This window comes from Talpa occidentalis, unplaced genomic scaffold (assembly GCF_014898055.3).
Source record: "Talpa occidentalis isolate TD23 unplaced genomic scaffold, MPIMG_talOcc4v2.1 talOcc4.4, whole genome shotgun sequence".
NCBI classification, from domain to species: domain Eukaryota; kingdom Metazoa; phylum Chordata; class Mammalia; order Eulipotyphla; family Talpidae; genus Talpa; species Talpa occidentalis.
In genome coordinates this window covers 138,786,965-138,806,126 of record NW_023604295.1, presented here as the reverse complement: position 1 = coordinate 138,806,126, position 19,162 = coordinate 138,786,965, and the positions used below count along the sequence as shown (strand labels likewise).

General features: G+C 36.9%; 1 protein-coding gene across 1 annotated transcript in view; it reads left to right on the top strand.

The window, feature by feature from the left end:
- The window catches only part of VEGFC (vascular endothelial growth factor C), an 81,643-nt gene extending 62,756 nt beyond the window's left edge, over nucleotides 1–18,887 (top strand). Inside the window, exons 4-7 of the mRNA XM_037526470.1 lie at nucleotides 5,224–5,375; nucleotides 15,633–15,739; nucleotides 16,332–16,665; nucleotides 18,381–18,887. Coding sequence (XP_037382367.1) covers nucleotides 5,224–5,375; nucleotides 15,633–15,739; nucleotides 16,332–16,665; nucleotides 18,381–18,495 — 708 coding nt within the window. The 3' untranslated portion in view covers nucleotides 18,496–18,887. The remainder of the gene's footprint in view (nucleotides 1–5,223; nucleotides 5,376–15,632; nucleotides 15,740–16,331; nucleotides 16,666–18,380) is intronic.
- The last annotated feature ends 275 nt before the right edge of the window (nucleotides 18,888–19,162 follow it).

Sequence of the window (19,162 nt, the reverse complement as noted above, 5' to 3'; positions counted from 1 at the left end):
TTTGTGCTGTGTTTTCTAGTCCCAGATTGAAGGAGCCAGCTCTTTATTGGACCTAGGTTTCTACCAGCTCACTCCAATTTACATGAACAGATTAAAAAGAAATAGTTGCCATACTAAAAATAAATAGCTATTTTTATTTATTATTTCATAAAGAAATAAGCATAGATATACACAAAAGCATTCCAGGTTATATTTGAATGAAACTATTTTATGAAATTTTCTTTTATAGCAAAATATATTTAAGCCACAGAAAATTGTGCCACTTTCCAATGCAAATGAGAGGTATTATTTTGCACAGCAGAGATAACTCTTCATTAATTAAAGAGAACACTGGGGCATTCTGAAAGATTAATTTATTACATGCATGTGTGTTCAACAAATGGAATGTGAATTTTTCTGAATCTTTAGTTAATTAATATTGGGCGAGCACAATCAGGTTTCATCCAGATGTAAGAAAAGAACTCTGTGCCAATACTAGTTATTATAAATTTCCTTAAAAATAACAATTGCCTTAAGAAAAAAAAATTAATCTAGAATCTCACTGCATATTATATTCAGTATTTCTATGACTTCTGAGTTTAAATCTTCATTATAATTGCAGCACTGTTACATTTTATGTGGCAAGTATACACTTTGTCTATAATAATATGTTATGATTAGGTGTAAATTTGATAGGACCTGCTATTCCCTGGTCTTCCCAGAGCCAATTTAAAGATCCAGGAGTCTTGATGGCTGGTCATGTGGTTGGTCTTCTCACTTGAAATGCTAACAGTGAACCCTCATTTTTCACTTTTTCCTATTTTTAGGGATTAGTCCTTCAATTTAATGTGATTTTTCTCTTATTTTACAATTATAAATCATATTAGAACATTAAATTAAATATGGTGGTGAGATATCATCCTCCGAAAAGAAACTGGTTGTCTATTGGGGCATAAAGATGTAAAGGAAGGAATCTTTGCATCATAATTGTGTCCACAGAAACATTTCTCTTGAACTGAGTGGGAAACTACATCCCAGGATCTTCTCAGTAGGAAGTTCTACACCTTTTTTCTTGAATAGCCTGCAAGATAAGAATGACTTGGTTTTATTGCTTCACCACTGTTGCTATGTTGGTATCAACAACCTATTGTTTCAAAACGTGGGTTTCAAAATGTGAAGTCCATTCTTGTGGGTGAGAATTGACTATTACATATTCTTGTTAAAGAATTCCAGTACATAACAACTGGGAACCTGTTAGTCGGAATTCTTGCCATTCCCTCCTGTTTACTACAGTTTTGCAGAATACACAATCAGATTTTGTAAAGATGTCCAGTCTTGACTATGCGCTCTTTATGTAAATGCTTTTGATCTTCTCCAAATGAGCAAATCTTTTAATAGGCCTATACTGATAATATAGCTTCAATCCCCGTAATGAATATTACTAATATTTAGATGCTAAATATAATACAAGCTAATATTATTTGCAGTTCATGTTTTAACAAAATAATTTTTGGAAAATCATATTCAAAATGTCACATGATAATTATCATCAATTGGTATTGGCTAAGAACACATATATATTTGAAATTATTACTAATGCTCAACATAATAGATAAAATTTGCACTGTATAAGCTTAACTCTAAAATATGAAATACTATTCTACACACATTAAAGCACATAATAGTATGATAATAGTATTATGACTTTTATTTTGTTAAAATATAAAGAATATATTTATCATTTCAAACACAGATGTGTCTGGATATACCTTAACTCTTGATAGAGAATTCTGGCTACTGCGCTCATGCAAATCTTTATATAATGGCAAGCACAGATTTCATAATTAAGTTAAACTGCAGATTCTTGCTCACCAAGAGCATTTAAGGTAAATTATTTGATATTGTAAATATTCTAGAATAGTATCTATGTTCACATAGGAAGATATTTAACTCTATATATGTTTTTCTAATTCACTCTCACTGTTAGTTTTATTTAACTACTAGTTTCATATAAGGGCAAGAATCCTTGATAACTGTTAACCTAAAAATCTGGAAAAGGGCTTGGCACATGGCATTTTATAGGTTCTCAATTAATAGTTATTGAAAACTAAACAGAGAAAGATTTTTAAGAGAAATTAAAAAATCATAATATTTTAACAAATGTCTGGGGTGATGACGAGGGTACAGGTAGCAGGGAGATGAGAACCAGACCCCTGACAATCCCCAGTCTTATAATCCCTATTTTATAGATAAACAAATGGATGTGCAGAAAGGTAAACAAATTTCCCAAGTCATCACAAAATGCAGTGTCTGTTTCATAAGACTAAACTCTTGCTTATTCTTGTGTTTCTAGCAGGGAAGGGGAAGTTGCCAGGTATTTGAAAAGTGTACGTGTTTCTTTGGGGAGGGGGACATGTGACTTGATAGTGTAATTCTGATTTTTTTTTTTTTTTTTAGTTCAAGAGGTTTACATTTTCTAGGTACATACACTGATTAGGAAAAAAGGGCCAGTAGACATAGGGGTTAAACCTGACATTCATGAATTAGTCTATAAACAAGACAACAGAATTCACTAAACTTAAAACAGTAGTAGAAAAATCTCCTTTAGTCATTTAAATGAAGAAAGTATATTTAAAAGTATATTTAAAGCCAGTGCAGAAAAATTGGAGAATGAATGGCACTCCTTTCATGGGTGATAAGAACTAAGGTTCAGCCATGCCCTTCTGCACATAACTCGGTAGATGATGCCCCTTTTCCTGAAATTGGAAGATGTATAAACCTCAATTACCAAGAACCCTTCTGCTTTTAAAATTGGTCAAAGGCACCTTTCTCTGGACTCTAATACCTTTTCCCTCACTGACACAGTCAAGTAAAAACGTTAAGAAGCTGCTTGAAAATCTCAGGTCAAATTTGGAGATGAAGGATGTGTTTCAAGGCAAGAAAAAGGGTTTTATTTTAATTTTCAGTTTATTCCTCATGATGTAATTACTGAATGACTGAATTTAGCTCAGTAATTGCCTACACCTTGGACACAAACTAAAGATAGGAAGCATCGATAATTTGAATTTTCCTTTCCTTTAATTAAATTACATTTGTCTGTCAAACTGTACAAGTTTTAGCACTTATCAAAGCCTTCAACTTACAAGCTAAAACATTTCTCTAAGCAGTTTTTTTTTGGGGGGGTGTGTGTGCTTCTTGTGTCTTTATGCTTTTAGTCAGTGTATTACCAACACAAATTTCGCCCGCCTTTTGAAAGCACAGAACCAGGCTTGTCTTTTCAGAAATATGCTTTCCTGACATGCTTTTAACTGCCCTCCATTTCACTAGTACTTTCTTTCAAGCCCCAGTTCCTGAACACACGTACGTCACTTGGGACGCCCTGGCTGTGGACGTCATTCACCCCAGAATGGCTGCAGTCCGTCCCTGAACTTTGACACTGCTCCTTGGGAGCTCCTTTCTCTTTGGAAAGCTGCCAGGTGGAGTCTGGTGCAGGTGGCCATCATGGAGACCAGGAAAGGTGCGCTGAGGTGCAGGGCTGGAGCCATCTTGAACCCTTCCCTTATTGCTGTTATAACAAGTAATGCTGTGTCCTGAGTGCCAGGCTCTCGTCTGCTGTGTCTCTTAAGACAATGCCGAATCCTGCAATGATGACATGTGCTCTGTAAGCAAAAGTGTTCTTTGTGGCCTGACCCTGTGAACCTTTTCTTCCTGGCACGTGGGGCTTTCTGGTCTCCTCACCTGCACCGCCCCCTCGTCCGCAGCCCCCACCCTGCCCCAGCCCTTAGAGCTACTTCGGGTTCCCAGTTGGATCCTCTCAATCCTTCTCAAGTTTGAAATCGCTGAGCTATTTGGCCCTGTGCCTCTGGGATGTTCTCCACTGCCTTCCCTTGACTTTGCAACACCCCCTCTTGTTTCTCCATCTTCACCTGATACCTCTTCCCTATTTACTAGGACATTGGCATTTTTTTCACCTCTAAATATGCCTATCCCCCAGCTTTCTGTTATGAGACATTTTCTCTTTTCATTCAGAATGTTCTCACCAACTAATCACACCCACGAATTCATGCCCAACTGAAAATATCCAAGATTTCAATCACAACTTTCTAATCAATTTTAATTCTTTAACTCTTCCATTTAAATAAATCTCTCCGAAAGGTGTGGACAAAATTGGCAACTCATTCTATTTCCTAAGTACATTCAGTGATCGTCAAGTGTAGGCATGAAATTACAGCAAGGGGCTGAATGACAAGGCTCTGCAGCATGTCATCTTTGTTAGCACAGCTTAGATTCCAGGCGCTTCCAAATAACACTTGGCTCAACCGCAGTTTAACTACTACAAACTGATCTTATCAAACAGTGAATGACCAGGATTTCACTTTCCCTGTTATAACTGATGTAATTCTGATTTTAAGTAAATTAAGAATTACAATCCACTTAGTTTTAATGAATAATTTATTAACATGTTCAATTTAAAAGTTGTTCTTGGAGAAGAAAGAGAACTGAAATTCTCCATAAGTAAGGCGTTCAGAATAGGAATTTTACTTGAACTAACATTTGAGACTCTAATGCATAATCTTGTAAAATGCCTTACCTTAAAGTTCATAATTTTCATAATGCCATATCAAGATAGTAGAAACACAGTGTTAACTATTAAATAATGGGTGTGTTTATTGTCCCTGTATTTAAATTTATAAAAGATCTCAGATAAATGTAAAACTACTGTGAGTAAAAAATTAAGTTGGAATGAAAATCAGTTTTACATCTATATAATGTCTAGATATTCAATTTTCACAAAATAGGTCTTCACCAAATGTTTCCAGGTTGTGGACCAAAGCTCACGCAAACATCACAAAGATATTTATATCTATGCAATTTTTAAAATCCTGGAATATTACGAACTTTGATATCAAATAATTTAGGACTCTGAAACAATTCTTTTCCTTAAACGTAGTGTCTGTCACATCTCTGCTCTGTAATCATTCCTTGACCATCAGAATTCAGTTATACTTTTAATAGTGACATAAGCACGGGGACTATTTATTATTCTGATACAATGCTGATTAGAAGCAAGAACAGATTTTACATCGTAATCATTAAGAACTTTGTGCCCTGGATATGTTATGCAACAGTACCTAATCATCAAGAGTTAATCTCACTCTTTTTGGATTCCAAGACTTACCATAAAAATGCTTTATACTATAGCATCTATGTAATTTTTTCCCTTTTTTTGTCCCTTCTTTGTAGTTGTTTGAAATTACAGTGCCTCTCTCTCAAGGCCCCAAACCAGTAACCATCAGTTTTGCCAATCACACCTCCTGCCGGTGCATGTCTAAACTGGATGTTTACAGACAAGTCCATTCAATTATTAGACGTTCCCTGCCAGCAACACTGCCACAGTGAGTATGAATTAAATCTGGTTTTGTCCTGCATCCTATTCTAATATGAAATTACTTCCAATTAAATTACTTTCATTAAAAGAATTTTTGCTCTAGTAAACTTTGCATTGAATATAAGACAATTTTAATAGTGTGCAAATAAAATTCAGCTGAAACAAGGAAGCCCATTTTATTGACAATGTAGCTCCCACTATAAAAGAAGTGTTTCTGGGGCCTCCCTGATGGCCTAGGGGTTAAGTCTCAGCACTATGCCACCGTGGCCCGAGTTTGATCCCTGGCCAGGGATGTGACCCACATGGCACAGCAGACCTATCCTGTCTTGCCCGCTGCTTCCCTCAGCAGTGTATTTCAGTAGATCCACCTGTTCTGCTCCCCACTCTCTCTCTCTGGTGAATCTTCTCACCCCTAACATCACGAGCCTACACCCCAGTTCTTCTATGCATAAATAAAGAAATCTTTAAAAATATATATTTCTGTGGATTTACACACATCCTACCAATATTCAGATCATCATTTAGCTAGCAGATGTAACATTCATGAAGTCTGGTTCACAAACTCACAAAGGATGGTAAAGCTAAAAACAGTTTAGCCTTGATAGAAAAATAGATATATAAAGTGCTTTACATCTATCAGCACTTTACTTGCTTTTTTTCAACCTATTTCCTTGTGTTAAGCTATTCATATTTCTATGTCAACAAGGATTGAATACTTAAATATTCATTAAGTGCATAAAAGAATTTTCTCTTAATTTTCTTCCAATTAACATTCAAAGCAGTATTTGTTATTCATATTTCCTAATTTTTTAGATTGGTAAGTGGCAGCATATGCTTCATTTGATCACATAGGACAGAGAAAGAGCAGCCAGGGATGAACCCGTGACTGGTTTATGATGAACCATTTTGAATTAAAACCTGAGATTTCTGCCCCAAAGTGAGGATGTAGCTCTTTGTTCTTTAGAATAGCCAGTGCATATGGAATGGGCATGTGGATAAAATCTACATAATTCCAATGTTGGTAACAAAAAGTATAAATAAATTGATGAGAGAAGATATATATTTCAAAAATTTTAGAGAAAACCCTCATTTTGGGGGACTTGATAATGTGACATGTCAATAGCACCTTTTCCTTGGAATCTCTTTGTGCTGCTTTACTTAGTATGGCAGACAGGAGGCCTTAATTTTCCAAGGACACAAAGGAAAAACTGGGGAATAGTCTCATTTATGTGATAGAGATCTGTTCCCTCCCAAGTGAAAAAGAAAAGACCTTACAGACACCTGTGATATATCCATGCTGACACAAGAGGAGGCAGCACCTTGCCCAGGAGTCCATGTCCAGAGTCTGCACAGATCATCTCCCTTAGTGACCCACATTCTGCGCTCAGCCTTTGTCTCTGGGCAGCAGATCCATTAGTTCAAAAGGATCCCTGCACGCCTATGTTTATTGCAGCACTTATTTATAATAGGTAATATATGGAAACAACCCAAATGCCCAAAAATAGATGACTGGATCTAGAAGATGTGGTCCATATATATAATGGAATATTACTCAGCAACCAAGAAGATAAACTCATGCCATTTACAGCAACATGAATGGAGCTGGAAGGGATTATGCTCAGTGAAATAAACCACAAAGAAAAAGAAAAATATCGGATGGTTTCACTTATAGGAGGAATGTAAGGGAACCAAATAAGGGATCAGGAAAAAATTATAATAAATTAAAAAACAAAATTAACAGGCAACTATTAATCAGAGACATTCTGCAAGGGAAGGGGGAGGGAGAGGGATCACAACAGGAGGGAAGAGCACAAGGTACTGTGGTGATGGTGCACGGGTGAGTGGGTGGTGGGAATTATACGGGGACTACACCTGAGAGGAGAAAGCATGCATTGTGCAAAAAGGAAGACTAATGTAAAATATATATAAAATTTAAAAAATAGAATATTTTATCTAGATTCATCTTATATTGCTCTATTTATAACTAAGGGAACTCTAATAGGTTAATATATTACAATTATATCACTCTATGTTAATTACCAGATTTATTAATGATTTACTGAAAGCATTGGCTCATATTCTCTGATGCCTTCACATCACACTGTGGTTACTAATTATGTCCCCTCGATCACACCCAAGCTCTGTCGATTATTGGGGGGGACAGCGTAAGTTGGGCTTCATTGCTGTCACTGCCATCCTCATCCACTTCACTCTGCATGTGTGGGTGACTTAAGGCAGTGGTGTCATTACTAGTTTTCTTGTATCAACTCTTCCAAAATCTGTACAATGTCACCAGTAGGCTTTAAACGGCATCTTTCATTCATCTGACCAGAAACTATCTGTGACTTTCAGTTGCTGACAGATTGGAGCACGTTTCCCACCTCCTTCTTCTACATCAGCCTTCTCTCTTGTTTCTCTCCCATTATTCACCAAGCCTGTGTTTCACAAAGTCTGACCCTCTGAACACCATTCTCATTTCCTGATTTATATCTTATTTCTGTTCTGACCCTGGCTTTGAAAAATAAAAAAAAAAAAAACTTTCTTTTCTGCCTCACTCATTTCTCAGCGTATAGACAGAGGGCATTATGCTGCCTTCATCTTACCTGAAAATCACCGCCACATTTGCGATTACTGGATTTAGCGACTACTGGATTTACTCTGTCCTTGTATGGATTTATAGGGTCTTTAAATGTTACACTGAATGGGGAGATGTTTCAGGTAGGTTAATAGCCTCCAAAATATGTAGCTAGTGATACTTAAAAATAATTAAACCATACTATCTTTTTGCATACTTGGTCACATCTATGTAGTGTTTATTGATGAGATATTTGTGTTGAGTCCTCTATGTGGATAACACTGTATTAGGAAATGGGATTTAAAAAAAAAAGGAATGCATGTTTAAGAGTACAGGTAAACCCAGATATTTGTAATATAATGAGTGTATTAAACAATATGCTGTGTTTCAGGCAGTCATTCAACAAGCGGTTACTGTGTGCCTGCTACTATGCTACTACTAATGCTGTGCTGGGTTATAGAGATAGAAGGATAGATAGGTCAGTGTTCGAGAGGTAACCCCATAAATGTATCAGGCATGTAAACATAACTGAAATCCGTGTGTAAAAAAAGCATGCTCGATGTGTGACTGCAGCATGTGTGAAGTGGAGCAGACCTGAATAAGTCCAAACTGGTAAAGAGAATTGCATATGCCGGACTGGGGGTGACCTTTTTCTTAAAGTCTCTCAAGAACCACTAAAAGATACCTGTGGGAGTTTGATGTCCACATATTCTTATGGAACATGCACCTGGTGGCAATATACTAGGTGGGTTAGGGAGCAAAGTAAGATGTGGAATTATTGGAAGGGAAGCTTCTGAAGTATGTAAGGAAACAGTAAGAGTGGGGACTGAGGCAGTAGACAGCGATGGAAAGGAAAGAGGCAGAAAGACAGTTGAAATAGAAGGACCTGCATATGTGGTGAAACAAAGAGGGAGAGTCAGGGAAAAACACAGAATTTGCCAGCTGACCGCATATCTGAGGCACACAGCAGAGGAGAGAGAGGGAGAGGGGACAACACAGGGGAGGGAAGGGCCTCCCCGGTGGTGCAGCGGGTTGAGTGCAGCGCTGTGAAGCTGTCCACAGCCTCTGCAGCGCAGGTTCGATCCCCAGCCAGCCAGGGAGATACCCACATGGTGCAGCAGACCTCTCCTGTCTCACCCGCTGCTCCCCTCAGCAGTGCTTTCTGTCTGTCCGCCTGTTCTGCTTCCTGCTCTGTCTCTGGTGAATCCTCTCACCCTCCCATGCCTCTGGCCTGTACCCCAGCTCTTGTATAAATAAAAAATCTTTTGAAAAAAAAGACAGGAGAGGGAAGAGCACAAGGGATTGTGGGGATGGGCACATGCGCTATGGTGGTGGGAGAACTAAGGTAACTATACCTGAGGGGAGAAATCAAATATTGCCCCAAGTGAACAGTGGTATAGGAAAATAAATATATAAAATCAAACTTAAAGAAAGGAAGAAGTTGAGGGGTGATATTCAAAACCACAGGGAACTTGCTCACAGGAAGGGGTTGAAGAGGAGAATTTCGTGTTTGCATGCATAGTTTGTGTATTGGCAGTTCTGTGTTTTATTACCCTCATTCCTGTGTTTCTATTTTTATGACATCTGGGCGTGTAAGCATACCACCAGAGATTACATAGTGCAGCTTTGACTGTTGGCATTTTTTGTCAAAATGGTGACATTACCTTTCACTTTCAACAGTATGTTTTTGAGATGTGATCATATTTATTTATGTAGGTCAAGTATGTGTATTTAATGGCATGGGAGTGTTCTGGTGTATAAATGGGTAAGTCAGTAAATGAGTTGTGTGCCTATTTTCTGACAGTATATAAAAGGGAAAACAATATACTAAATATTAGGAGGCAACTCATGGACAAATGATGTCACAGTTGAGAAATTAGTACCTTGAAGTTAATGTTACACAGTGGCAAATTTATTGGTTAGTTAATTGGTTATCAGTGACAGTGTTCCCAAAGGAAATGGCGTGTTCTGGTGACAATGCATAGACAAGAATAATTGAATTGGATTTCATCTGGGAAAGCAATAGTAGACAGATTAATTTTCAAAGGCAATGCTATGTTTATGAAGCTGTGAGAATCTGTCCAGGGAGCTTCACCTTATCTATGGAGGTGTTGAGATAGCACAGGAAGCTTTTGGGGTAGAAGAATGACAAGTTGGTGTTCAGTACAGCCAAGATATCTTCAGTTTTTTTAATGGCTAATACAACCAGAGGATAGGTATTATTTCAACCTGATAAAGAGACTCTATCAGCCTTTGGGAAGGAGTCGTATTGAGTGAAGAAAGGGAGAAAAGGCTAGGAAGGATGAGAAAATGAGTAAGTCTAGCCTGAAAACTCACTTGAGTTTTATTTGTTTTTTTCTTTTATAAAAGTGTCAAGCTAACTAAGACAATAAATAAAATATGTTTGCTTCTAAGAATTTATAGTTACTGAAGTTAAGTAAGGAAAATTTCATTCCTGTGCAAATTCATTTCTACTCCAAGGCACGGAGTGGATTTATAGGGCAGGCAACCTTTGATTTAGAACTTGTTTGCTAAGTGTCTTTGGACTGTTAATTTAGAACAGATCTGCAGTCCAAATGATTAGAAGCTTAAATATCCATTAATGTTTCTTTTATCCATTTTATAATTTTCATTCTCTCCCTTTTAGTTCACACATTGTTGCCTTACAAAGAGTAGAGATAAACAGATTATGATGATCATTTAACAGACTATATTAGAACAGAAATGCACACATAATATATATGCTGATTGAATTGGAACATAGTCTTACACTAGTGGATCAGAAACTATTTTTTCCCTAGCATTTTAAAGCATGCATCCTTATTGCCTGGAAATAGCCTCTTTGCAAGTTCAAAACACTTGTATTCTTACACAGTTTTGAAATTTAATTCCCATGTCTCTACATCCTCTGTGCTACAAATCTCACTATCTAAATTTGGTAGAACACTGTTAAATGAGCACTATTGACATGAATCAATTTACCAATGGAATTCAGATAAGAGATTCTAAATTCTGCAGCATAACTATCTATAAAGTGCCTGCCTTTGTACTCTGGTTTCTCCCTTTTGATAAGTAATAATAGAAAGCACAGCACATAAAGATTAACTGGTAGAAACTGCATCATAATGTTTATGGCTCAGAAGGTCCTGCCAAGTCTTCATCTGCACTGAATTTGTGTCTGATGTTACCTAGAGGTGAGGGCTATTAGTGAAGATTTTGTGAAGCATAATGTCAAGTTCAAACAAGACATATTTATGATTGTTTTTAACAAAACACCCATATTAAAAAATAAAGAAATATCTATATTAGATTAACTCTATCAGTAAGTTTCTAAAAATTCATAATAAACCTTTTGTGTTTTTCACCAGTTTTGAGTTTATAGAGAAAGCAGAGAGGAAGAGGGTATCCGTATACTATCTCTACTCCTTCTAGTTTCTCCTGTTATGAACATCTTGCATAGTGTAGTACATTTGTTCCAGTGTTGGATGAACCAACATTGATATTTATTAACTAACATCACAGTTTGCATTCTGGTCCTTCATTCTGTTGTGCATCCCATGGATTCTGACAAATGCACATTGACAAGTATCCACTGTTATGGCAGCAGACAAAATAGTTTCACTGGCCTAAACAGCCCCTGTGCTCTGCCTGTTCAGCCCTGCCTTCCCCCCAACCCCTCCCAGCACCCCCTATCCCTGGTATCACCCAGCCATTTTTATGTCATATCAGCACTCTCCTGCCTTGGGCATAGTTTCCTTTCATTATTGTTTTCATTGTTTTCTGTTAATAACACCAGCAGCTGTTTTGAACGACATTCGTCCTGGTGACTTGCCTTTATCAACTCTCTATTCAATTTTGTTAGTTTGAAATAGATATAAAAATAAAAATTGACAAGACGTAAAACAGTTGTAGCTAGATTTTCAGGGTTTCAGCCGATCATACTTCTCTCGACCTTGTTTATCTGAACAATTCTAAAGACATTAATAAAGGAGACACGAGTTTCTAGACTATTTCTGCTCTCCTGTGCCCCTGCCCCAATTCTAGTCACCATCCAACTCAAAACGAGCCGTCCTTTGCTCAACCAGCAACCAGAAACCTGCCCTTGACTAGAGAGAGCTCAGTGTGGTTCCTGTTTCACATTCAAGTCTCGGATGGTAAAAAAAGCTCCTGTAGGTGGCAGGTCTCTGCTCTAAAACAATCATCTATATTCACGCAAAAAGTGAAAGATTAGACTTATAAGCTCATTTATTTATAGTAACGCAACACTTGTGTTAGCCATTTTAAATAGTAAGTCTGAAAAATTGTGAAAGCGGTGAAATTTTCATTAATCCATCCGAATGCCTTTTATATCCTAACAAACCCCATCTCCAATGTTCTTCCAGTCAGTAGACAAATAAAACACAGGCAAATACTAACACCAACAGAAAACATAAACATGAATTAGTGTGAAGTCAATAAACATCAATAGAAGGGAAGTGTGCGCAGATACTTTTTTTTTCAAAGATTTTTATTTATTTACAAGAACTGGGGTACAGACCAGAGGCGCAGGAGGGTGAGAGGATTCACCAGAGACAGAGCAGGGAACAGAACAGGCAGACTGACAAAATACACTGCTGAGGGGAGCAGCGGGCGAGACAGGAGAGGTCTACTGCACCATGTGGGACCCTTGCTGACTGGCCGGGATCGAACCTGTGCTACAGAGGCTGCACAGCTTCACAGCACTGTGCTGCAGACAGCTTCACAGCACTGCGCTCAGCCGCCTGCTCCACCAGGGGAGGCCCCTATGCAGATTCATTTTAACTAAATATGTTTCTGTTAAACATATTCCTTTTATTTTAGACAACATATATGGAACATTAACAAATATAATTCAGATTTCTACCTAGAGCACTGGAACTGATTAATAACATGGAATGTAAACATGAGTTGACTTTAGCTATTTAATTTCCATTCAATATTAATTATTCTCCCAATTATATGAGAAAAATCAGCATCTGTGTAGATATAGCTACGTGTATCCAAGGGCCTTGTCTGATGAACTCAAAATAAACATAGCAGTTCAAAGACATTTGGGATAAAACTGTTAAAACATTATACCCAGCACTCTTTAACTATGATAATAAAAGAATATAGTTGCTCTTCCAGCTGCTACTCAGATGTCAATCGTGAGCAAAAAGGCTGTGGATTGGTGTTCTTCCATAGTTTAATTACAGGTTTGAATGATGTTAATCATAATGTCTTCTTAATGGAATCCAGAGTATCTTATTGGATGTCCCTTGGAATGATATAAAGATACTCTGAAGGAGAGTGGGATAGTTTTCAGTACATGTTTTCACCAATGTACTGGATCACATTCTACACTTAATAAGATTAGTTGAGGTAGCAATTTCAGAATCCCATTTATGGACTTTATTTGCCACAGAGTCAGTAGAAGAAGCCTTATTAAAAGAGCTGAAGTTGGGATTAATTGATCAATAGTACAAATTATGTCCATAGAAAGAATTGCTTTTTAAAATAGAGATTGGATACTAGACTTTGAATTTGTGTTCAATTAATGCTAGTATTCATTTTTTAATTACCTATGACACATTTTAAGAGATATTTAGTATCGTAGCCTATTAAGTAGCTTAATATAATTCAGGATGCAATGAAATTTTTCAGTGGAAATATTTTACTAAGACTATAGTTCTTTGAAAAAGAGTGATATTTCAGTTTAGTTATAGTTAATGCTGAACAGAAGTTAGTAGAGCATCTTATTCCCTTAAATATGAACTTGGGGAGTCAGGGAATTTCTGAGTATATGAAAACTTCAGTGCCAAAAAGTAGAAGACATGAATAAAAAAAGTTATGGAGAAAAAAGCCTACCATGTTCAAAGAGCTACTAATTATTACCCAATACATAGAATTTAATCTAACAGAAATTACATGGAACATATAAACCTATCAAAATTTCATTTTTAATATGAGGAAGAAATAATGGAAGATAAGATTGATCTTATTAAATCTGTTGTTTTCTAAGACGTATGCCTTGAATGGTTTCCCTCTGATATAAACTAGCGAAAAACAATAACTACCCAACCAAAGTCCGATGAAGTTTTAAAATAATGAATGAAATAATTCTTAGAAAAGTATCCAAGGCCTTAATGCAAATTATAAGCAGGATGATGGTGTATTTGGGTGAGTATAGACAGGAAAGAAAAGGTAAGAAAGTAAGAATAAAAAGTAAGTTAATTATATATGAGTTTCAACACAGATCCACATAACAAATAATCTGCTTTGTAGGCAAAATGTCTATGAATCAATATGTGTTACAAATACAGCATACAAAATGGCCTATTTATAAAATATTAATATGTTTTTGCACACATTTATATTTAGAACTTGAAGAGAAAATTTCATCAGATAAAACACTTTGGAGATTAAGATATGTAGGAGATAAGTACATTGTACTGACACTTCTACCCACCAAGGCAGTATTTCCTTTCATTCTAAAATAGCAATATTTTGGGAATTTTACCTCCCATTGCTCCGAAGCTCAGAGTGCTAAGAACTTGCTAATCACTTTTATAGCAGGGACCTTCACTTAGCAGTTATGAAAATCTCCTGTATTAAAATATATATTTTTTTAATTTACTGGTATCTTGTAGGATTTCACATTTTAACATTTAACAGTGTTCTCCAGGAAATGTTGAGGAAAAAAAATAATGTTTAAGACAATTATAAACCAGAGACATCCTGCAGGGGAGGAGGGAAAGGGATCAGCTGGAGGGAGGGAGGAGCTCAGGGGACTGAGGTGATGGTGCGCAGGTGCCTTGGGGAAGGAAATTCTGTGGGGACTACACCTGAGGAGGTGGGGAAGCAAATATTGTTTAAAAATGAACAATGATGTAAAAAACAAAAAGTTAATTAAAAATGAAAAAATAAGGTCTAGAACATTATGTAAGGGATGCCATCTTCTAGGTAACACAATGACAAAAATTACATACATGTATAGACACCGGCAGACAGACATGTATTGCAAAAAGAAACACTAAGTACATAAACCAAAAGCTAAGAAAGGCAGCAACATTCTGGGGAGATGGATCAGAACGAACTTCTCTGAATATACATTTTTCTCGTAATTTTAACTGATAATCACATTTCATATTTTCAAGAAATAAAACTAAGAAATGGCATACACTATATGTAAGATAAAGCAAATAAGTATTATTTTGTTAGAAACCATGATTTTTATGGTAGTTATTAGTTTGAAATAAAAGGAATAAGTTTAAAATCTCAGTAATGTTAAACTAGATTTGGAAATATCAATATGAAATGGGTTTTATTTCCCCTAAAAATAGGCATAGGTATCTTTTGAGAATCAATAATCTATTTTTAAAAAACATGAATTGCAAGCACAATCTTTGTGCTTGAAAACACTATATGATTATACCAATAGATGTATTTGCTTGAAAAAGTCAAGGTTGATAGTGACATAAGATGGTACCACTTCAGGTCAACTCTAAGACTAGAATTTGACAGCACTTATGGATGGGGGAGGGAAATTTGACATTTCATTTGATATAGTCTGACATTACTTGACACTCCTCTGCAATCACGTATTGGCCTTGTAATCTATATGTAAGAAAGAGATGACCCCCCTCTATGTACCAGTTTTCCTGTCACTTAACCGGTCTATCTCTTCCGAAGGTGTCAGGCTGCAAACAAGACTTGCCCCACAAATTACATGTGGAATAATCACATCTGCAGATGCCTGGCTCAGCAAGATTTTATTTTTTCCTCAAATGCTGGAGATGGTAAGCGGAATGATGCTTTGACAACTAAATGCCTTGTTTGTGTCCCTGTTTTCAGTAACTGATAATTTAATATTAAAACCATGTAAGTGACTAAACAGTGGAACATTTTCTCCTTCATCGTTGGCATCATTTAGAACTTATATTTGTAAAGGTACCTATCCATGTTTGTGCCCACGCCTTTCATGAGAAACATAAAAAGTCACTTTTAAATGTTTGTGGTGGGCCTCTCTGGTGGCACAGAGGTTAAGTCTCCATGCTGTAAACTATCACCAGCCACTGCAGCATGAGTTCGATCCCCAGCCAGGGAGCTGACCCACATGGAGAAGAGAGCAGACCTCTCCTGTCTCTCCTGTCTTGCCCGCTGCTCTCCTCAGCAGTGTATTTCAGTAGACCCACCTGTTCTGCTCCCCACTCTGTCTCTGGTGAATCCTTTCACCTCCCACATCTCTGGTCTACTCCAATTCTTCTATGCATAAATAAATAAAATAAATCTTTAAAATAAATAAATAAATAAATAAATAAATGCTTGATTTGATTCTACCCCAGAATTGAGTCTGATGTAGTTAAGTTTGCTCTGATTGCATCTGTCCAGATTCTCCAGATGAATCTCATGACATCTGTGGACCCCACAAGGAACTGGATGAAGAGACCTGTCAATGTGTCTGCAAAGGGGGGCTCCGACCTTCCAGCTGTGGACCCCACAAAGAACTAGACAGAAACTCATGCCAGTGTGTCTGTAAAAACAAACTTTTCCCCAACTCATGTGGGGCCCACAGAGAGTTTGATGAAAAGACGTGCCAGTGCGTATGTAAAAGGACCTGTCCAAGAAATCAGCCCCTAAACCCTGCAAAATGTGCCTGTGAATGTACAGAAAATCACCAAAAATGCTTCTTAAAAGGAAAGAGGTTCCAGCATCAAACATGCAGGTAAGAATTCTTCATACATAGTATTCATTTCTTTGAGTGGAGAGACTTTTCTCAGTCCAAAGAAGTTTTCTTCACCAAAATGGCAATTGCTTGTTAGCAAGAGACCAGTGGGCCTGGAAAATGAATTCTGATACTTGGTAACCCAGTTCTAAGCTTATATGAGACTAGGTTTGCTCTCCCAAAAGCAGGTCAGGAGTCCTGAGAATCAAACTAGAATCAAGCTCAGAATCTACTGGAAATCCTTGTCCCAGAGGCTAAGGTAGGAGGCTAAGGTAGTACCAATGGAGGACAGATGCAATGCCCAGACACCTGTAGAGAATTGTCAAGATAAGCCTATGCAATGTACACCTACCCTCACCAAAAAACATACCATCAGATACCACTTAGGACAAGTATTCAATGCATAGAACATTCTTCTGCAAAATTTACATATGATAAGATAGTACCATCACTATAGATTTGTCTCTAGAAATGCAAATATTTACACTAAATATTTAGTGGAATTTAGAGAAATAATATATTGTTAAAGGTTCTTAAGACTCATTCGTTAACCTTTGTTTTCTTTCCTCTTTTGAATATTTTGCACAATAACTATATTCTGATTTTATTTGCATAAACGTAATTACCTAAAGGATGCTTCAAAACTACAGAATAGAACTACTAAATCTTACTAAAGATAATTTTATATAATCTTCTGGATGAACCTACACTATATTGAAAATCTGAACTGTTTTGTTTTCATAACACTTTCTCTTAATAAATATTAAATTCCCAAAGGTGATTGGCAGAGTATGTATTCTTTGGGCTACTGCCTTAATTGGCAACTTTCATTGATAATTTATTCCTTTTACTTAATAATATCTGTGGTCTTGTCATAATGTATTATTTTCAATGAAAAGAAATAACAATTTAACTAAATGTGTTTTTCGTTTTGCAAAAGAAACAATTTCAAAACCACATCTGTAACTTTTCCGTAGTGTGCTCAAGTGAGGCTGTTTTGGATTTTTCCCTTTATAATCACTCCCATTCGCACATGTGAGCTAGAGTTATACTCCAGTTATTCAGAGATACTTCTGATTTGTTGGAGCAATAGAACTACTCTGTTATAGACTCATTTGTCCTTTCACCACTCCTGGAAACTGGAAGTCTAGAGTGGGAGGAGAGGGCCCACCATGGTGAATTCATCCTGCCACATGGGGTCACGTGGAGCCCAGGTGGAGAAGTTGGGAGCCACCATCATGGTTGCCATGGAGACCTTGGGTGGGAGTGCTCCCTGCCCCCCAAAACCCCCCTTCTGCCAAAATGACTGTGTCCCATCCCTGATATATGAGTTCCATCCAAATCCCAGACCCTTGTCAGCTCTGCCATGCTCACAGGGTCACAGTCAATTGGCAGACCCTAAATAATCTCTGGTTTATGTTACTTTCATCCACAAAACAGAGGGCACTTCAAAAGAACTAGCGCCTAGAACATCTCATTTTCCCATGTGTTATATCAGCAAGCAAGATGTTATTATTTCAGGCTTTCCAATCCCTCTTATGTTTTAATTCTGAGCACAAACTTCAACAATGTACTAAGCTGAGAACAATGTGATGATAAAATGAGTCATTTTGCTTTTGTTTGGAATTGAGACAAACACGAAAGGCAATTTATGATAGCAGGAAGAATTCATCACCTTGATCTTTAAACGAGTGTGTGACTCCTTGTTTTCCCAGTTGTTACAGACGACCGTGTACTAATCGGCTCAAGCATTGTGAGCAGGGACTTTCATTCAGTGAAGAGGTGTGTCGCTGTGTCCCTTCCTATTGGAAAAGGCCACACATGAACTAAGATTGGACCGTTCTCCAGTTCGTAGTTCCAGCTTTTCCTATCATGGAAATCTGTGTCACCACCTCAGAACTGTTTGTGAACAGAGAGACCTTTGTAGGACCCTGAGGACAAACATGAAAGTCAATGTTTCCAGAAGTTTGTGGACAACTTTACAGAAATGGACTGGAGTTCACCTGCAAAGACCTTTTTTAAAGACTGGTTTTCTGCCAATGGCCAAACAGCCGAGGTTTTTCTCTTGTGATTTAAAAATAATGACTATATAATTTATTTCCACTAAAAATATTGTTTCTGCATTCATTTTTATAGCAATAACAATTGGTAAAGCTCACTGTGATTCAATATTTTTATATCATGCAAAATATGTTTAAAATAAAATGAAAATTGTATTATAAGCTGGTAAGTTCGTTCTATTATCATCTTACACTATAAGCAAAACTTGATATTATGAAAACCTTCATATTCTTCTGCTCTTTTTCTTTTCCTCTAACAGGAAGTCAGGTTTGATGGCTATGAATAAGTGTGTTTCTATAAAAGAAATATCAGTGGAACAGCTGTTGCTATTACATGTTCCTCAAATTCATCTCAATATATTTAATGATTTTAGCACAAGATACTTTTGAATTTATAACCAAATGAATCCATAAAGAACATATTTTATAGAGAGTCT